Consider the following 20,452-nt stretch of genomic DNA (forward strand, 5'->3'; position numbering starts at 1 on the left):
GACGAATCAGCGAGGTGACACTGAGAGCAGCCACATATCCCCAGGTACGGAGCTGGTTGCGGGTGGGGGAGGCGGCCAGACAGGTGGGAGCCGAGCTGGACCAAATAGACTCTAAGCCACTCCGGTCATAACCATATCCGTAAGTGTGGAACACTTGAGCAAACCTCTCCCCAACTCCTTACAACATCAACATTGGTCCGCTCCCGTCCTGCGCGGAGATTGCCGTCGTTCCCCGGCCGTCGCCCACCGCTGCTCGCGGCGACTCCGTGCCACAAGATTACACCCTCCTGGCCACGTCCGCAGCGCGGGACACCCTCCTCCTCCCCTGCTGAAGCTCCACGCGGCCCCAGTGAGGAGACACCAGAGTTCCATAGAGGCTATCTGCACACATCCACTGAGAGAAGCTCACCCAGCCCTTTTCATACATCAAACATCCCAGAGAGATCAGGCCAAGACCAATCTCCACTCGAACAAAGCCTCAAAACAGCCGCTCCAACAGGGACGAAGAGACGCACCCCCTGAGACACCAAACGTAACATATCCTAATCTTGCTCCAAAAGTCCCGGAAGATAAGTAAAGGCTACCTGATCTCAACCACTCCCGCAGGTCGGAACCCACGTCCCCCGACCCAGTGGGGAAAACCGACAGATCACAAAGAAAACTGACCTTTGATTCCGGCACACTCACCAAAACCCCCAGACTTCAAGCAGACCCCGATCCGATGGCAAACAGCACTCCCCATATAGGAGATGATACAGCAGCCATAGACATCAAGAGCCTCCTGCTTGAACGCAAAGTGGGGATCGTAAGCCTCAACAACAAAATGGATGGGCTATCCTCCAAAGTAGACATTTTGCAACACAGATTGGACACCCATACGGAACGCCTCAATGAGGTGGAACAACGGGTCTCAAATCTAGATGATGGCGCAACAACCATAACGGCCAAAGTGAATCGCCTGGAAACCCAAATGAAAGCAACTATCGCCAAGTGCGAAGATTTAGAGGGCCGCTCCAGAAGAAACAACATAAGGATCATCGGAGTGAGGGAACAGCAAACACAGCAAAAAATTGAAAACTTTGTCGAAGACCTGTGTATCACGCTCTTTGGCCGCAAATCACTTTCCCACATGTTCGTAGTAGAAAGGGCACACAGAATTCCCTCTTCCAAACCCAACCCAGGAGCACCCTCCAGGCCAATAATCGCCAAACTACTAAATTACAAGGACCGCGACAACATCCTTCGTCTAGCCAGAGAAAAGGGCGAACTGCACCATGACGGGGACAAAATACACTTCTATCCAGACTTCTCCCCGGCAGTCCAAGAACAGCGGAGAACCTTCACCTCTGTCAGGCAAAGGCTCAAAGACAATCAACTGATGTACTCCATGCTTTTCCCGGCTCGACTCAGAATCCAACATGATGGCAAGGTCCATTTTTTCCAGTCACCAGAAGAAAAACATCTACCTAGGAAGAGCAGGGTGTCATGGGCCTAACCCCAACCAAGCCCACACGCAACGAGAGAGAGCACACAGAAATCTGCCCTAAGCAGCATGGGGTCGAAGTTACGAACTTCATACACAAAAAACCTACAGACCGAACCGAATTAATCATGGAGCTACCACTCCAGAGGCCGTGCAAAGTGGGAGGCCCCCCCGGGACCCCTTGCACAGCAAAAAAGTTCTCAAACAAGTTCAACAGTTGGTTACTAAAGGGAGGGACACCAGTTGGCATCATGGCAACACCAAGTTGGGAAAGGGAAGGAAACGCGCCACCAGTTCAATGCCCCCTGTCGGACCACCAGCCCCCGGTCCACCCCCGCCTTCGCAACCTCTTCTAGCCAAAGCATCGTCGATCATCTACTCAACCGCAGAAACAAAACCGCCTATGACCCCCTTCGTATAACACGCGCAAAACCAAAGCGAAAACTCAAGACAACTCGCTCCATTCAAAGTCGTAACATGGAACATAAGGGGTGGTAACATCCCGTCTAAAACTAGGAAAATCCTCCAATACTTAAAAAGACATGAAATAGATGTGGCAATGATCCAAGAAACGCACCTACTTCCAGGGAAAGACCACCTCTGGGCCAGGAGCTGGGGCTGCCATCGGTACTTCTCTTCATACTCATCATACGCCAGAGGGGTCGAAATCCTAATTAGCAAGAGGACCAACTTCCGCTTAGTCCATACAGAGAAAGACTCCGAGGGCAGATCCATCCTAGTGTGTGGTATCGTGGCAGGCCAAAAAAATCACCCTCGTCAACTCCTATGGCCCTAACGTGGACGGCGTCAACAACTTCAGCTGGGTATTAACCCACCTTTCCACTCTAGACAGACAGCAATAATCTGGGGTGGTGACATGAACACGGTGCTCGACCCAAAGAAAGACAGAACTCGGACCACCCCGCAGCCCATCTCCAAGGCCAGCCTTCAAATACAAGAAATCTGTAAAGCATTCAACCTCAAAGACGCTTGGAGAGCATGTAACAGCGACCAGCAAGACTACACCTTCCACTCAGCAGTACACAACACAAGCTCCAGGATCGACTACTTATTAATTTCGGCAAATGGTCCGTTAACTGGCGGCCCATGTCACATCCTACCAAGAACCCTCTCTGACCACTCCCCGGTACTCCTTAGCCTCTACCCTTCCAGCCCCAAGCACCCACTACAGCGCTGGCGATTCAAAGCAGGCTCTATGCGAGACGAGGTATTTTCCTCCGAATTAAGAGAAGAGATTACATCTTTCCTTAAAACCAACATAGGCTCTGGCCCTCCCGCAAGCACGATCTGGGAAACACTGAAATGCTTCACCAGAGGAGTCTGCCTTGCCAAAGAAAACGGCATCCTCAAACTCATCAGGCAAGAGCTTGCAGCCTGCGAAGAAAAACTCAAACTCCTTGAACTCAAAATGACAAACACAGAGGACCCGGGCGCAAAAGCTACTCTTAAGGAAGAATTACAAAAGTTCAGCGATACCGCAGACCGCGAAATAAAATTCCTAAACCGCAACAGCCAAATCCGACAATACGGAGAAGGTCAAAAACCCGACGCTCTCCTCGCAAAACTGATTAAAGCAGATAACAAACTGTCACCAATAGACGGGATACGCACCAAACAAGGCAAGATAACCCACACTGATAAAGGAATTGCAGAAGAATTTAGATGCTTCTATCAGGAGTTATATAGTACCAAACATAATGAGAACTCCAATGTCGCACAGGAGTACCTCGAAAACACAGAACTGTACTGGGTCGAGAGTCAGCTTCGAGAACCACTCAACGAGCCCGTCTCATCAGAGGAGATTATTGAAGCCATTAAATCCCTCCCAAACTCCAAAGCCCCCGGCCCTGATGGCTTGACAGGTGAATTCTACAGGGCATTCGCCAGCACCCTGGCCACCCTCCTAGCAGCAGTATACGAAGAGGCGCTAGAAAAAGGTGTTCTTCCCCAGACAACCTGCGACGCCAACATAATTCTCCTACATAAAATAGGTAAACCTCCAAAGGAATGCGCTTCTTACCGCCCCATCTCTCTCCTCAACCTAGACAATAAAATCCTAGCAAAAGTGCTCACAAATAGATTGATGCCACTGATGCCCGCCCTGGTGTTGGCGGATCAGGCAGGATTTATCCCTGGCCGCAATACGACCTTCAGAATCAGAAGACTTTTCGGCGTCATTGGAGCCCTGGATCCATCCCAGCAAGCAATCGCGGTGCTACTCGACGCAGAGAAGGCATTCGATTCAGTAGAATGGCCATTCCTGTTTGCAGTGCTCACCAGGATGGGGCTGGGAGCCCGGTTCATAAAATTGGTATCCCTTCTGTACACCAAACCTAAAGCCAGCATCATCATAGGGGCAGCAAAATCATCTCCCATAGAACTACAGCGTGGCACCAGACAGGGCTGCCCACTATTGGCTTTAATATTTGCTCTAGTAATGGAACCACTGGCCTCCAACCTCCGCGAACAGCGTCAACTCAGAGGGCTCAACATAGGCCCACACAAGCTGATCATATCCTTGTATGCAGACGACGTGGCATTATTCATCCGAGACCCCAAAGAGAACCTGAACCCAGTCATGAGAGAAGTTATCAAATTTGGAACAGCCTCTGGGTTAAAAATTAACCAGACAAAATCCATTATTTTTCCATTAACACCAGCGACCATACCATTTCGCGATGACTTCCAATTTACATGGAAAACATCCCGAGTCCGGTACCTAGGAATACAAATGTCAATAAGTCACCAAGAAGTCTTCCGAGACAACTACGAAGAAGTCGTCAAAACCCTGCAAGAAAAGTGTCTCGCTGGAAAACCCTACCACTAACCTTATGGGGAAAGACCTCTCTGGTCAAAATGGTGATCCTCCCAAAGTTCCTGTACCTGTTCACTAACATCCCCATACTACTACAACAATCCTTCTTGAACAGGCTAAAAAGCATGGTGCTCGAACTCCTATGGACAGGCAAACCAGCCAGAGTGGCACATGCAACTCTGACTCTCCCAGTATCACAAGGAGGGCTGGCCCTCCCGGACCTAGAGAAATACTACTGGGCGGCACAGGCTCAATTCCTCAGCTTCTGGTACACCACTCTGGCAATCAGACCACACGTACAAATAGAACAGGCCCTAGCAACACCAAACTTCTTAACTGCAGTCATCATCAGTCAGACCCCGGTCCCCTATACCACCATGAATGTAATGCTTGCAACTTACATGATTTGGGAGAAAATCGCCCAAAAGTACAAGATACAGACAAGATACTCATCTCTTCTCCCAGTCAAGTTTATACCCGGAGTTCCGCTGACATCAGAGAAAGTCTTTCATCAATGGGTCGAAAAGCTGCACATAAACACCCTAGGTGAGCTCTTCACTGAAGACGGCTTCTTGACCCCTCAACAAGCAAAGAAAAAGGCAGCGACACCGCCCTCGACACTTTCCTCTACTTCAGAACCCGATACGCCCTACAGACATTCCTACCCAACTTCCCACAACAACCTCCAACCTGGCAACTTCTCCACAATGTCATACAAGCAAAAGGCGAGGGCAGATTGGTATCACAAATCTACAGATCAATCATTGCCGACACAACCCCAACCAACCACTGCACAAAGACCAGATGGGAAAAAGCCCTACGCATAACCATCCCAGAAGAAGACTGGACCTGGATCCTGAGACAAACGCAAAAAATAGCTCTCAACTCACACTTTAAACTGATCCATTTTAACTTCCTCCACCAGACGTACCACACGCCAGCAAAAACAAACAAACACCATCCCGAAACTTCGTCAAGCTGCGAGAGATGTGGAGCTCCAAATGTCGACTTTGTCCATCTCGCGTGGGACTGCCCCAAACTGACCCCTTTCTGGAACCAAGTGCTCAAGACAACAGCAGCCATCGTGGGGGAAGAGATACAACCCATCCCGACAGCAGCCCTATTGGGCATGACAAGACTATTATCGACGCCAATCAGAAAACTAACTGGACTTCTAACACTAGCCTGCAGGAGAGTCGCCATGTCCTGGGGTCGAGGCCCCCTCCCCACAATCTCCAATTGGCGCAGAGACATCCTTTACTGCCAAGATGCGGAGACAGACTTCATCAAATTACTGCCTCTACACGCATGACCTCTGGACATTTGGGGCCCAGTAATACTGTTCTTGATGAAAGAAGCAGAAGACAATCCGCTTTCCTCATCAAGTATTTAACGAGCAAAAAGCATGGCACAGCGAAGAGCGTGATCTGGTGTCCTAACACCCTGAGTTGTCTAAGGGTCGCGTACAACACACACCCGACGAATCACAGAACTACGAGGCGAAGGGCTGCGAGGAAGGTGGCGGGGGCGGAAAGAGTAAAGGTATGGCGCACAGTTAAATCCACCCTAATGTGGGTGCATAGTTGTATTACGTAAAAAAGCCACAAAAAAAATCTATGACCTTCAACAAGTATGGCACATTTGTGATAGGCTTGTAATTGGTCAGATCATTTGGATTTAAATTCTCCTTTTTAACAGAGGGGAGATCCATGCCTCTATATGGAATGGATCTCTACTTGATTAGACTTTGGCATGCTTGTGGTGAGCAGTTTCAACTTGGGAGCTTGTCGCTGCTGCTGAGGGAACTTGCTCAGCATTATGGCCTGAATTTGAACTACCTACTCTCTCTATAACATCCTCCCTTTTCTCTTTCTTGTCTCACTCTTCTGCCTTACTCTCTGTTGATCATTGTGGTTATGAAGTAAGAGGAGTCATCGGGATAGGAGACCTGATCCTGCTCCCTTTCTGTTTTATTTTTTATATTTCTGTATTTCACTTCTCAGCTTATCATTTATTGTTCTTCAGAGTCCTTTTCCTTTATTCTCCAACTCAATTTGTTGCTTCTGAAAAACAAACCTAAATACACTTCCCATTGTTCCAAAGTTATTTTATCCCTTTTTTGTTCGAGCAGTTGTACATTTAGAAGCTTTCAAAGAAACTATATTGCATTGACTGGCCCTTTTTCATTTTTGCTTTTTAGAAAAGACTCAATGTCACTCTTATATAGTTTCCTCTGCTATCCCTGCATCTCAGACTCTCTGTGACTCCTTGTCAAAAAATTGTATTCAGAAAATATTCAGCATACGGAGTAGAATTGCGACTTCAGCTCAGACTGCCTTTGACTCTATGAGCTTTAGTACGGTACTCACACCCAGTCCGGGGGCCTCTCTTTTAGCTTTTTGTATGACTTGTGAGAATCAGATCTGTGAGGTGGTATCTCACCTTAGGTCAGCTTCCTCGATTGATCCTACCGCTTTAAATGTAACTGGCTTTAAATGTAACTGGATTGTAACTGGCTTAAGCTTAATGCTGAAATAAATTAAGTTTTAATCTTGGTTACGTCAGCTGAACTGTCGGTGCGGTCTCCAAAGTGTTGGCCCTCATCTGTTGGCCCTTTTCCCACTCCAGTAGATTCCGTAAAAAATGTGGGAATCAAAATCTCGACCTCCCTTTTGCCATAGCTTCAAATTAAAGCAAGATGTAGCTCTGGGCACTTCAAGCTCAAAATTATGAAAAGGTACTGCCATTTGTTCCTATGGATCTACATGAGCCGGTTGTCTCAGCAGCAGTTTCAGGGATCTTAAACTATTACAATTCCACATTGCGTGCACAGCCTAATTTTTACATCAATAGACTCCAGATTTTGCAAAATGCTGCCGCCCGTTTACTTGTCATTTTACCTAGGTTTGCTCACATCTCCCCAGTGTTGGGAAACCTACATCCATTGGCTGCCTGTTGATAGCAGAATAAAATGTAAGTCTCTTTGCGTTTTCCACCAAGTTCTACATGGCCTGGGAGCATCCTCACTGAAGAAAGATTTAGCCAGTATGTCCCAGCTAGAAATCTTTGCTCCGCAAATCTTTGTTTGCTCCGCTCCCTAGGTTTCGCATAACTACTATATGGGGTCAGGCTTTCTCAGTGGCGGCTGCCACTCTATGGAACTCTCTCTTGCTGCCTTTGCAGGATTGAGGATTACTTTCTTTTCAGGAAATCCCCGAAAACTCACTTCTTCTGTACAGTAGGCTAGCCTTTCTTTTGTTTGCTTTTACTTCTAGGTACTTCGCCTCTACAATTGGCTTTCTTTAACAGTGCCAGGATACCTGCGCGCTATACAAGAGCTCTTAACATAACATAACTCGTATGGCATGGGGAGTGGGCTCAGAATAGACATTTCTCACTCAAACTATAGTGGATTTGTTTTAGCCTGTTTTCTCCACAAGAAAGTTAAACCATACATTACGTACATCAACAATTCATAGCATAGAGCTTCTACTTCCCAGAGTTTATTTTATTATTATTCTCTAATTTCTCCAAGATTAACGAATAATGCAGTTATTTCAGCACCCACCCAGTGCTCCTGTTTCAGCATCTTCGGAGAGTAAACATTTATTCAAATCCTATATATTTTGGTACCGCTACACTAAGAAGTTCCATAGGAATTTATACTTCACTCCATTTTCCATAAAAGTCCAAATTCTGTGTGTGAGAGGCAGAATAGTAATGACAGCTATTTGCAAAGTTCATATACTCCTGCCCCAGTATACCTGAGAGTGGAACATTTTAATTGTCATGCAATATTAGTGTGGATCTAGAATGAATAAGGATTGAACTCATATGTTGGTGCCTTGAGGCATGAGGTACACTGGCAGGTGACAGGGTGGCTACTAAGCAGCACAGTAGCCGAGTCTAAGTGCAGACCGTACATTTTTGTGTAGATTCATTTGTTTATTAATGTAGTGTTTGCCTAGGAATAGCATTTCTGCATTGTGCAGCATGAGAAGCTCAGAAATGTAAGTATAGCAGACTTGAAGAAGTCCTAGAATTTATATTAAGTTTAGAGCCATAACCATAATTGTTTTTTTTAAACATCATTAACAGGACCTAGGAAGCATTGTAAGAAAAGCACTCATGAATACCCTAAGACCGAATCGATTCAGACATGACACAGAGCTAAATTGTCACTTGTGCAAACTGAATGTTAACAGAATTTGTTGCCATACATTTGCAGCTACAGGTGGTGCTCCAGACTTGCAAAATTCTGCTGTTTAAGAAGGGCTCCTGGCCACCAGTGTCCAAGTACAGGCATAATTGAGAAAGAAAGCCATCAAAGGTAAACTGTGAACTCTCTGTCCGTAGGGTGACTATAGGAGGAAATTATGAAAGGGGCATTGCATACATTATTATTATTATTATTATACAAATAATACATAACACAATATTAACTGCACAAAGGCATTTCTGATTTATTAACTCACACCACATTAGTAAGCAACAGAGGCTCTTAAACAACTATTAGCGCATGTACGCATCGACAACAGTAAAATACCAGGCTAACGGTTATTTTTATGGAGTGTGATTTGCGAAGGGGGTGCGTGTTGCCAAATGAGAATGCAGGATGTTTTCTGTGGGTGCCTTAAATAACTGCACAAATGTCAGGGGCTATAGATGTCACCTGAGGTGGAATTGGTAAAATAGTTGAGTGGTTAAAGTGATTACAAAACCTAAATATTACTTGCAACTGATGGGTCTGAGGAGAACTTTTATAGAAGGACCAGGAGAAGGGATTAATTCCCCTGGTCCTTTGTGATGGAACATTGAAGGAGTTACTTCTATTATATGACGGAAACAAGACACCAGGAGAAGTGAGTCATTCTCCTAGTGAAGGAAATACGAATTTCACTTTAGTTAAAGTCTTATGTTTATAGTGTTATGGTTAGATTAGTTGGTTTCTGACAAAGGACGGAGAACATTTATTTTTGTTGGGCATTTTGACAACTCACCAAAGTTTTCCTAGGTTGAGGCAGGGCGAGCCCATTAGAAGTAGGAAGAGATAGGTTTTTTTAATTGATTTAATAAAAGTTTGTAGCCCACAAGATGATCCCTCCTTGTCAGTCTCGTTCTTTGACACCATCACAATACACCTAGATGTGCCCCCAAACCATAATGAGTTTTAGTGGACAGTTGCTTTGAGGATAAAGCCTTGCTGATACTTAGTGTACGTTCGCCACTGTGTGTTTGGTGTGCTGGACTAGTATTTGCAAACAAATGTTCAATGTAACACTTTATTTAAAATTGTCTAAATAGCTGTGATTAATTCAGTGTCAGCTTCTTTCAAGGCAATTTACCAACCCACTTCAAAACTACAGTTACACAATTATTGGATCCAACTGCTTGAATGGGCGCGACTAACACTGATTTAATAATGCCTGTGATAGCAATCCCGTCTACACTCTGGAACATGAAAATAACTGTTTTAATTCGAGTATTATTTTGTTTTTATCAAAATAAAGTGAATTTGAATGCAAGTGATCCCTGCCTTAGAATAAAGGGGTAGTCACCCAAAACATTACAAGCAAATGTAGGCTTTTCATGAAATAGAAAAATGTCTATCCAGCCTGCCCCCTTTGAAATGTAATTTTTTTAAAAATAACTTTATTTTAGTTTGCCTGGTGTCAAAACAAGTACATTTGCATTCAGATATCTCAATGTAAGTGTCCCCAAAAAGGCACCCCCTTAGTGAGAGGCAATAAAGGACACACCCCAGAAGGGAATGAGACCAAGACCAAGTGCGGATGAATTCAAAAGGGTCTTTATCTAAATCAATATAGGGCATGCAAAGGACTCTGCAAACTCCGAGAGCGCTCTGTCTGACAATAGCAAAGACAGTCCTACTTATTACAAAACTACGTCACGCATGACACAAGCTATAGGGGGCACATAGTCTTATGGATTGGGTGGCGTTGACTAGGTATTATACATTGTATATAGTTGCTGCTCCAGGATTGGCGGACGTCCGTGCGGTGCCACGCGGGGTAGATGGGTCAGCTGGGTTCTTCGGGTGGAGCTGTCGGGCCGGACACAACTTGTATTGATGATTGGTGGTTGTTCTGATGCTTTGCCCTTTTGGCCACACACTCACAATCATTCGTTATACTATACAGTTTCAGGTGTTTTGTAAATCCTGCAATACATTGACCTGGGGTCATGGAGGGAGACGGGGACATTGATATGCACTAGGAAGTTCACTAATACATCTTTGTAGAGACACCTTGGATGCAACATCTTATAGTCCCATAGGTCCATGTGTGTTGTTAGGGGGCACATGATGGGCTACTTAATCACCCTGCCTTGATGGGTGCATTGAGAGATGGTATTATGATATGTTGGTTCAAGAGTGGACGCCCCCCTTCGAGGGCCGTTAACTTGGGGTCAGTAGAAATACCAATGGTTCATGGGAGGCATGTACCGGGTGCCACGGGGGCGGTGGAATTTAGGACTAGGTAACTCATAATTTACATGGCTGAGCTGCAGAGGCCTCTGACATGGGGGAGGTGGATGTTTGAAGCGGGTCCAGCAAGATTGGGAGGGAAGGCGAGGCTGTGCTGAACGAAAACCAGCTATCCCTGGCGGGCCTAGGAGGGAGGAGGGGGAGATGTCCTTGCAGCTCTGAGCGCGTCTCCCTGCACAGGGATGTGCGCCGTACCTTTGGCGAGGGCCGAGTGTTACTGCTAAGGCTTTTAGGATTCTTCACATATATTTACATTGAGGGAATCACACGCTAGGGGCTTGTCAGTTAGCATAAACATTCCATATCTGTTGCTGACATACGAACATGAGGTAGTGTTAGGTTGGGTTATGTACAGAAAGGGCAATATGTCATCTCTATCATTTCGATTACAGCACAACCTGGCTCCGTTGCCTTGGCTGGTCTACACGTGGTACAGACATATATTGTTATATCATAGGCAGATGCTTTACATATTGCTTGATAACCACTTTTGTTATAATAGCAGCAAAAGCTAGTCAACACGATATATACATATATTGCTAGATGGCCACATCAGAATACACAACGCCTCGGGGGTAGGAGAGGGCGAGGGGTCTCATACATCACAAGCCATGGGGGTTGGGTGCTGGGTCGGGTCAAGTAGATTTGGGCTGGTTTCAGTTACTTTCCCAGCTCTAGCTATGAGCCCGGTCACGGCAGGGGCAATGATGTACTCCGTAAGGTAAATGATACAGTGTTTGTTTTGCTGTTTGTTCGTGTCTGGTTGCTCGTGAGAACGGGCCTTCAGTGGATCTGCCATGAGGTGGAGGCTGGGGGAAGTTAGGGCCTCTGCGTGCGCGGTCAAGTGGGGGGCAAGCTGCAGCTTCCTGTGTGTGTGTGTGAGCTATTCTGCAAGTGTTGGGATTTGGCGCCCTTTGGCAAATGGAGTCTTGCTCAGCACAAAATGGTGTCTGTTCTACGCTATGCATTATGATCGTACAGCTTCACGTGTTGATCCGCAGCCCCCCTGGCTCCCGGGCCCAGGTGCATGAGGGGCTGCTGACGAGTCATGAGTCTTCACGTGGGTGGGTGATGCAGGTGAGGGGGGTCCTATTGACCTGTCCTCCCATACATATCATACTTTGTATTTACAGTTCACAGTGATTACATAAGTCCCGCTACTCACGGAAACTGTCTGCACCGTTTTCTGTTGCTCCCTGAGCACCCTCTACCCGGTCTTTGAGATAGCAATGAAAATCTGTCCAAATATCTTTAGGTCTGCTCCTTGCATGTACCAGGGTTCCATATACCTCCTCCATACCCTTTGCCTTTATTCGATCCAGAAGCCAGATGTTTACAGACGGGGCACTATGCTGTGTCCAACCCAATAAAATACACCTCCTGGCCAACAATAGCCTTAGATTTAGGAACCTGCGCTTTTCTTCTGACATTTTCCCAGTGTTGCTTAGAACACACACCACTGGATGGAGAGAAGTCAAGTGTCCAGTCACTTCCCTCAACACACTGCACACCCCTTCCCAGTAGACAGATAAGTGTGGGCAGGTACATAGCATATGTAACAAGTTTGCATCATCACTAGCACATCTGGGGCACTTGCCCGCACAATCTTTCCCGAACGGACGTAACTTAGCTGGGGTATAGTGCAGCCTGTTCAATATCATGAATTGGATTAATCAAAACTTGGAGTTATATGAAACATTTTTGCTAAGACTGCAAATATATGACCACTTTTTGTCGGTGATCCCATTCCCATTTTGCCTTATTGTTAGGACCCTTGTGTGTGAGTTCAACCAGCAAGCGATTATAGAGCACTGATATGCTTTTAGCCTTCCCTCCCAGCCTCGCCTCATGTATATAGGACTCACCGAGACTAATTTTCAGCTCACTTGGGAAACTAGGCCACTGCCCTCTAAAGGTCATTCTCATTCTCCAATAGTACACCGTCTGCAACTGGGAACTACCCACAGGTTTCTTGAACTTCTCTCATTCAACAAACTTTCCTTGTTCATACATGCACCCAAGTGAAACAATACCAGTATGCCTCCAAATTTTTTCTATCGCAGGGTCCGATGTCAGAGCCAGGTTAGAATTTCCCCAGAGGGGAGCCCACCTATCATATGAGGCCTCAACACTCTGTATCTTGCAAAGTCTGCACCACGCCTGCTGAGTAGCTGCAAGCGGGTCTAGTGGTCCCCTTGCTTTGTATTCAGTCCCATATATCATAGTTCGGAGGGACATTACACCTGCCGCACTCTTCTCCAGTCTGACATGTGGGGCAGGGTTCTCCAATTCTTCCCAGAATGTGGCATAGAGTCCCTGTGCCGCTAAATATAATAGAAAATGGGGTGCTCTGGGACCACCCTCTTCCCATGGCCGAGTCATGTCTATCCAGCCCATAGGGGCCCCATGGTTGTCCCATACAAAGGACATTCACAGTGATTGTAATTCCTTCAAAAATGCTCTTCCCTGCCAGATTGGGATATCATTAAACATATATAGTAGTTCCGGGAGTACTAACATTTTAAGTACCGAAAGTCGACCCATTAGTGACATTGAAATCCTCCCCCAATGTGCTAGCTTGGCTTCAAACTGTGTCATATAAGCAGTATAATTCAATGCTATTGTCTCTGCCGCCGATCCATGGACGACTATTCCTAGGTATCTAAATGAGGCCTTCACAATACTTAGCCTGTGTCCCTCTGTCAACAGCAGTGCAGTGTCCATTAGCAGAAACATCTCTGACTTATCTCTATTGAGGTGGAGCCCCAAATACTTCCCAAAGTCTTCTACAGTTTCTACAACTAACCCTGCGTCCCTGGAGGGGTCCCAGATATACAACAGTATGTCATCTGCTTATAAGGATATTACAGTTGGAGGGCCACGTAATCGCAGACAGCATCTGTCGTGTCACTGTCGCACAAGGTCAGCCAAAGGCTCGACCACCAGAGCAAACAAAAGGGGGGACAACAGGCATCGCTGTCTTGTACCACGTTCTAATCTTATGCCCTCAGATAATATCCCATTTGTGTTGACCTTTGCTATTGGCGCCTTGTATAGCAATCGTACCCACAATGTAAATGTGGCACCGAACCCAGCATTCTCCAGCACTTTAAACAAGAATGGCCATGTCAAATGCCTTTTGCGTATCTAGTGATATTGCTACTGCACTAGAATCTGGAGAGACAAGTGAAAGTGCATTATAAAATCTTCTAAAATTCAAGGCAGTGGCCCCGCCCAGTATAAAACCTGACTGGTCATTGTGGATCAGATGCAGCATTAATGGCTGTAGCCTGCTCGCTATCCCCTTTGCAAAAATGTTGGCATTGACATTGATCAATGAATGAGGCCGGGATGACGTGCAGTCACTAGGAGGCTTATCCGGTTTCAACAGTACAGTTATCATTGCTTCCCGCACCAGCTCTGGAAGGGAACCACTGACCTGCCACACTTCCCAAATCTGAAGTAGATACGGGGCCAGCGTGTCACAGTGCTCATTATAAAATTCTGCTACCAACCCATCTGTTCCCAGTGCTTTGCTATTAGGTAGCCCCCTAATCGCCCTCTTAATTTCTTCCTCTGTCAGCAGAACCTCTATGGCCTCTGATGCGTCTCTAGACAGCAGCAAGGTTGGGATTGCATCTAGGTACTTCTTAATTTGAGCCTTGGTAGCATCCCCTTTCAGTTGATATAGCCACGCGTAGAAGGCGTGGAATACCTCATTTATGTCTCTGTCAGTGTAAACTCATACATCTGCCTTATAATCTATATGCGGGATTGGGTTTCTACCCGTTTCCTGTCTTACCATCCAGGCTAGTAAGCGTCCAGGTCTGTCAGCGTCACCATGTCTGCGTGCCATCCCCAGACTGGCTAGGAATCTAACCTCCGTTTGTGCCAGATCACAGAAGCTGTCTATTAGGAGCTTAGTCTCTGTCAGCACGGATGGGGTGGGGTCTCTAGCATAAAGCTCTTGTAGGTCCCTCAGCTTTGCCTCGACTTAATTCAGTTAACACCTGATTGTCTTCAGTACCCCGAACTCGGTCGACATAGCCACCCCACAAACATATACCTTAAATGCCCGCCATAGCACTGCTGCAGACGATACAGTGCCTACATTTTGGGAGAAAAATAATTAAATGCTGTCCTGCAGGCTAAAGCGAGGTCCCGGAGTGCCTCTCGTTTAAACCGCTACTGGTACCTTGACTGTGCTTCCACCGACCAGCCTAGTGCCAGTTACACAGGGGAATGGTCAGAAAGAGTTCTTGAATAAATAATACAGTCAACCACTTCTTGTAATAGGGACTCAGAAAGGAACCACATGTCGATGTGGGAATTCATCCCGTGCACAGATGAATAATAAGTAAACCCTTGTTCTTCCTGTTGGCGTACTTGGCATAAATTGACCATATTCAGCTCTCTTGTCCCCACTATGATCGTACGTGCTGCACTGGTAACATTGCGCGGGCCGGTAGTAGATCTTTCTAAGGCTACGTCCATTAACATATTAAAGTCTCCCCCCAAAAGGAGGGCGGCTGTGTGAAACCCTGCCAGCAGGTCAAGCATGTCTGTGTAGAAATCTGGGTCGTCAATATTGGGGCCATAGCAATTGAGCAGCACTGCCTCTGTCTTGCACAAGAGCCCATGAACTAGTACAAACCACCCCTTATCATCCACAATTGTCTTGTGATAGGTAAATGGAAGCACTTTGTGTATTAATATCATCACGCCCCATGCCTTAGTGGAATGTGAAGTGTAATACTGGTGCCCTCCCCAAGTCGGGGCTACCCGCTGAGCCACTGGTTGCACTATATGGGTTTCCTGGAGGAAGAGTATTTTAGCACCTACGCAGTTGGCCTTGAGAAATAATCTTTTGGGTCTTTACACAATTTACCAGCCCCCTGACTTTTCAGCTCAATATTTTAATCTGAGTCATTCCCTCTCTTGTGGTTTTGTACGATCGGACCGAAAAAAAAGGTCCGACCATACAAAATGACCGAAAAATGCTACCACCCCGCAAAACCCCGCTCACTATACTGTGTGGCATAGTGAGCAGGGTGTTGCGGGGGACACCCCTGCAGCACCCCTGCAAAAAACCCCCCAAAAAACCCAAAAAACCGGGGGCTGCAGGGGTTTCCCCCGCAACACCCTGCTCACTATACTTTAGTATAGTGTGCGGGGGTTTGCGGGGGAAACCACTGAAGCCCCCGTAGTATGTAAGTATGTTCGCATGAGAAAGGAGCAAACTTTTGGTAGTTCGCACCTTTCTCATGCAAACTTTCCGGCCGCAGCAAAATCAGCCGCGGTCGGATCACTTAGAATCTCTCTTGTTACCTGCATAACCAGTTATATACTGTAGTAGTGTGAATGCACCAAGTCTTACACAAGCATAGATGTTTTGCACAAGCCACCAATCTTGTATGAACTGTAAATCTCAACCATTCCTCTTAAGATCCACTCTCACCCCAACTCGCAGTGTTAACACATCCTCCCCAACCCTTACCATCCAACAACTGTTTAGCTGCTGAACCGTGGCTAATCCTAAACATGAACAACAGGGTTTCAAACACAACAGGGCTAACCGTCGCTGCTCTTGGCACTTCACTGTAACATTTTTTGTGTAGACAAGCTCAACATATTACTTGGTTTAGTACTTTTACTTATGGCTATCTACCCATTCTCCAAACCAGCCATCATCTGCACTTCTACCATTTCTGGCCTCAGGTCGTTCGACCCAGCTTTGGATCTCTAGATCGGGATTTTGGCTTCAATAAACTTTAGTGCTTCCTCTGGGACCATGAAAAAAAATTGTTTGTCCTGGAATTGAAAGCACAGTCTAGCAAGGTACAACATTGCATATTGGATGTTGCGGTCCAGGAGTAACTTATTAGCGCCCAGTAATTGGTGGCGCTCTTGCTGAACCGTTATGGAGAAATCTGGGAAGAGCTGGATCATTTGAGATTACAATTGCAATTCCTTCTTGTCTCAAGCCAGTTTTAACAGGAGATCTTCGTCCTGCTAACTTACATTTTTGGCGATTATTGGTCTCGGGAAGTCCCCTGGTTTTGATTTTTGAGTTAGTGCTCTATGCGCTCTCTCGACTGCGAAGAACAGGAACAAAGTTGGGTCATCCAACAATTGCTTGAGAAGTGCTCCTACCGTTTGCCTAATGTTGCCCAGGGTATTCTCCGGGACCCCCACGATTTGCACATTGTTCCTCCGGGACCTAAATTCCAGGTCCTCACATTTGGTTTTGACATACTTCAGTTCTTTTGCCAAGGTACTCACAGCCGACTGCAGTTTGTGCACTATGGGCCTCATTACGACCCAGGCGTTAAACCATGGCGCTGTTAGCGCCATGGTTGATGCCGGATTCCGCCATGGTGAATGGTGGAATTACCGCCCCATTCCAAGGTTGGCGGGGCGGTAATTCCCCATTCACCATTGGCCCTTCCCCATTCCCATTTTTGCCCCATAGGGCTCAATGGGAATGGGGAAGGCGGTAATTACGGTACCACAAATTGCAGTACCGTAATTACCTCCAAGGTCTATTGATCTATTGTACTTCTTTGGCTAATTGCGCCTGAATGGTGGTGACATTCAGTGTGGTGTCATTTAATTGTTCATGCATAGACGCAAAACCTTTATTCATAGAGTCTAGCATTTGCTGCAGTTCTGAGGGTGCAACCACAGACTGTTGTTCCGGAACAGCCTTTCCCTGATGTAACCATCCGTAAGGGGGGTGGATTTGCTAAACGTGTCCATGCTGCCTGCTTTTTTCCTCCCAAAGCCTCTCTGGTCATGACTTTGGGCTTGTTGGCTGCAGGGGGCCTCCAGTCACAGACTCCTGTGGGCAATTTAATATCCTGCAGATGCTGCCTAGCATAATGTGCACTCCTCGCCACACCCAAGCTAGCAATGACTGTTCTGGGTACAGCCCTCCTTTATATCACTTCTCTCCAGACACGCTATGATGCCTCATGAGAGTGCACTCCGAAGCACCTTGTGTCAACTCATACATGTATGCCCATTCATTAAACCAGTGCCCTCACACCGTACGGTACTGTGTTGGTGGCCACTGACCCCCCAGCACTGCTGGTGGTCCTGCCTCTACACTCAAACGGGTGTGAGCGAGGTTGTTCCTCAGCGCCGAGGGCATGTGTCAAGATGGCAGGGACATCAGCGCTGTGGGATCATGTACACAGTGGCAGCACCCCCATCTACTCTCCACTTTCCGAATGAAGCACTCTCTCTTTCACAAAGGAAGGTGGAGGTACAAGTTGTGTTGAGTGGTGTCATAGCTCCTGCAGCCTGCCACTCATGAATGCCTCATCTACTGCTGCCCCTTCTTACAGATCCCGAGCCCCATGCCTCTAAGTGTGTGCACCTGGTCACTGCTCACCTCTGTCCCAAGGGGTCCAGCACCGATTCTCATCAGGGTCCTACTGTCCTCGTCACAATGCAGTCTTCGCAGCATCTCGTCTGCTAGTCAGCCCCCACATTGTTCAGGCAGTCACTTGAGCTGATCCACACACAGCAGGGTCTCTGGGATTGCAGCTGCACGTTGTGAATCTGATCTGCTTGCTGAAAAAAGCAATACCGACCAGCTGCATTCGGTTTTAGCTTTTATATCTTATGGATATTTATGGATATTCGTGTCATGGAGCTGAGCTTTACAGCTAAGCAGCCATCGTGGTTGACTGCTCTACAGCGCCCCTCTTGACATGTCATTAAGAATAAATGAGCAGGAAGGAAGAGAAATGCTATATCTCTAATGAAACCACATATTCCAAAATCTAGAAGATACAATACCACCTCAATAAATTCAAATTAAGGTAATCATATAATTTGAGAAAGTCAGCATTTAACACATATGGGCATCAAAGGTTTCTGGTTTCAGGGATATCTTACAATCAACTGTACATTGATTTCTATGATGCATTTGAAAATACAGATACTTTAAAATTGGGTTTAAAATGACTTTTAGTGCAACCGGAAATTGTATTTGGAAATTACATTTTCTTAGCTAAGCAAAATGGTGTTTGTTTCTAGGTAAGAACGAACAAGTGAAAGGATGCATTCAAAATTATAAATATTTCTGAGTAAGGCAAGTAAAAAGGCAACCAATTTGAACCACTTGTTCCTAAAACCCTATTCCCTTAACTAACATCCCCAACTTTCAAAATATTAAGAGCATGTTTCAATTAAAAACACTTCCTACAGTGCAACCTCTCATAAACCTACTGTTATCTATTAGATCAGGTGCAGCCACATTATACAGATTCTGTTAGGAATTTGCTTTTGCACAAAACCTTGGAAGTTAGTTTTTTTTCTTTACTCCATAGAAGTAAATGCCCCCTTAATAGTCATTGTCTAAGGAAGTGTACACTTAAGTACATAAGAGACATTAGTTCACTTGTTTTCTCATTTGCTGGGTGGAGATTTGGAATATGGGCACTGGTTATGCAATTCCCTTTCCCAGACATTGAATCAAGGTTACAGGGTATCTGATGTGTGTCCCCACCTGACTTTCAGGGTGGACTGTCCTCTTCCATAGGTATTCCTAAGCTCCCTGTCGGCAAGTTGGCATGGATTGTCTCTGTTGAATGGTCTAAGTTGTGTGCTTGCAAAAGGTTTTGACTTTTTAAATTAAGATAACACCTCCCATATCAGAGGTAGTCATGAGGTAGTCATGAACTGCTTTTTGTGCTTAAATATCAATTTTCTTCTCTAACATTGTTTTCATGCATCTTATGTCCTTCTAAATATCATCATTTTAATTGTAAACATGTGCCGGTAACAGTGAACTAACTGTGGGTTCCATGAGCCACAAAAAAACTGATATCAATAGTTGTTGCTTATGTGTGAAAATATGCATTTTATGGAAATACGTCATTTTCTAAAAGTATATTTCATGTGAATTGTGAAAATATGATTATTAATGTCCTAGTTTACATTGTGATGGAGTTATTCACTCTTCTTAGATCAAAATGTGGCTGTGGATAACCACTTTGTGTATTTTTAAAACTGATACCTTATCAGTTGTTTGAAAGTCTAACTTTGCCATGTGAGTTCTTGGAGATAAGGTCATGAGCCAGATGCCTTGGGGTTTCAGAGGAAAGACATAAGCACCATTATTATTATTTGAATAACCATATTGTGAGGAACCAGGAATGAGAAACGGACACAGAGGACTCATTGTGCTTGGCAGAAACGTTTCTTAAATAATAAAGTGGTTGGAAAATGCCTCATTGTCCCTAATCTAGGAGGTATTTCCCTACCTCAACTAAAAACTAAGGGCCTGTCCTGTGTCGAGATGTCCAAAGCAAACATTTCCTGGGTCTGAAATCCTATCCTGCCCTCCCATTCTAAAAGTAACTATAAGGAGCTAAGGGCAATGTCTTTGGTTCCAAAATAGCACAAATATTAAAGTTCAGCAAAAGGTACAACTCCAACAAAAAGGATTCCACTTACATGGTATTCACAGTTCCTGGGAATGTCTCCCTTCCCCAGTATTTCAAAAGAATAACCAAGTTCCTTGTAGCACAAAAGAGGATAACCCTCTCCTCTTGGTGTTGCAATTCACCCCCGTGGAAATGACTCCCTTCCCCAGGTCCTTCCCACATGTAAT

The 20,452-nt window shown here is 45.8% G+C and overlaps 1 protein-coding gene across 1 annotated transcript in view; it reads left to right on the forward strand.

Annotated features, from left to right (window-relative positions):
* LOC138472411 (uncharacterized) overlaps positions 1-20,452 on the forward strand; it is a 227,877-nt gene that overhangs the window by 173,140 nt on the left and 34,285 nt on the right. Inside the window, exon 13 of the mRNA XM_069610557.1 lies at positions 8,548-8,649. Within this exon, the coding sequence (XP_069466658.1) occupies positions 8,548-8,649 (102 nt within the window). The remainder of the gene's footprint in view (positions 1-8,547; positions 8,650-20,452) is intronic.

The sequence above is a fragment of the Ambystoma mexicanum genome, chromosome 8 (assembly GCF_040938575.1).
Source record: "Ambystoma mexicanum isolate Mex_15411 chromosome 8, UKY_AmexF1_1, whole genome shotgun sequence".
NCBI lineage: Eukaryota > Metazoa > Chordata > Amphibia > Caudata > Ambystomatidae > Ambystoma > Ambystoma mexicanum.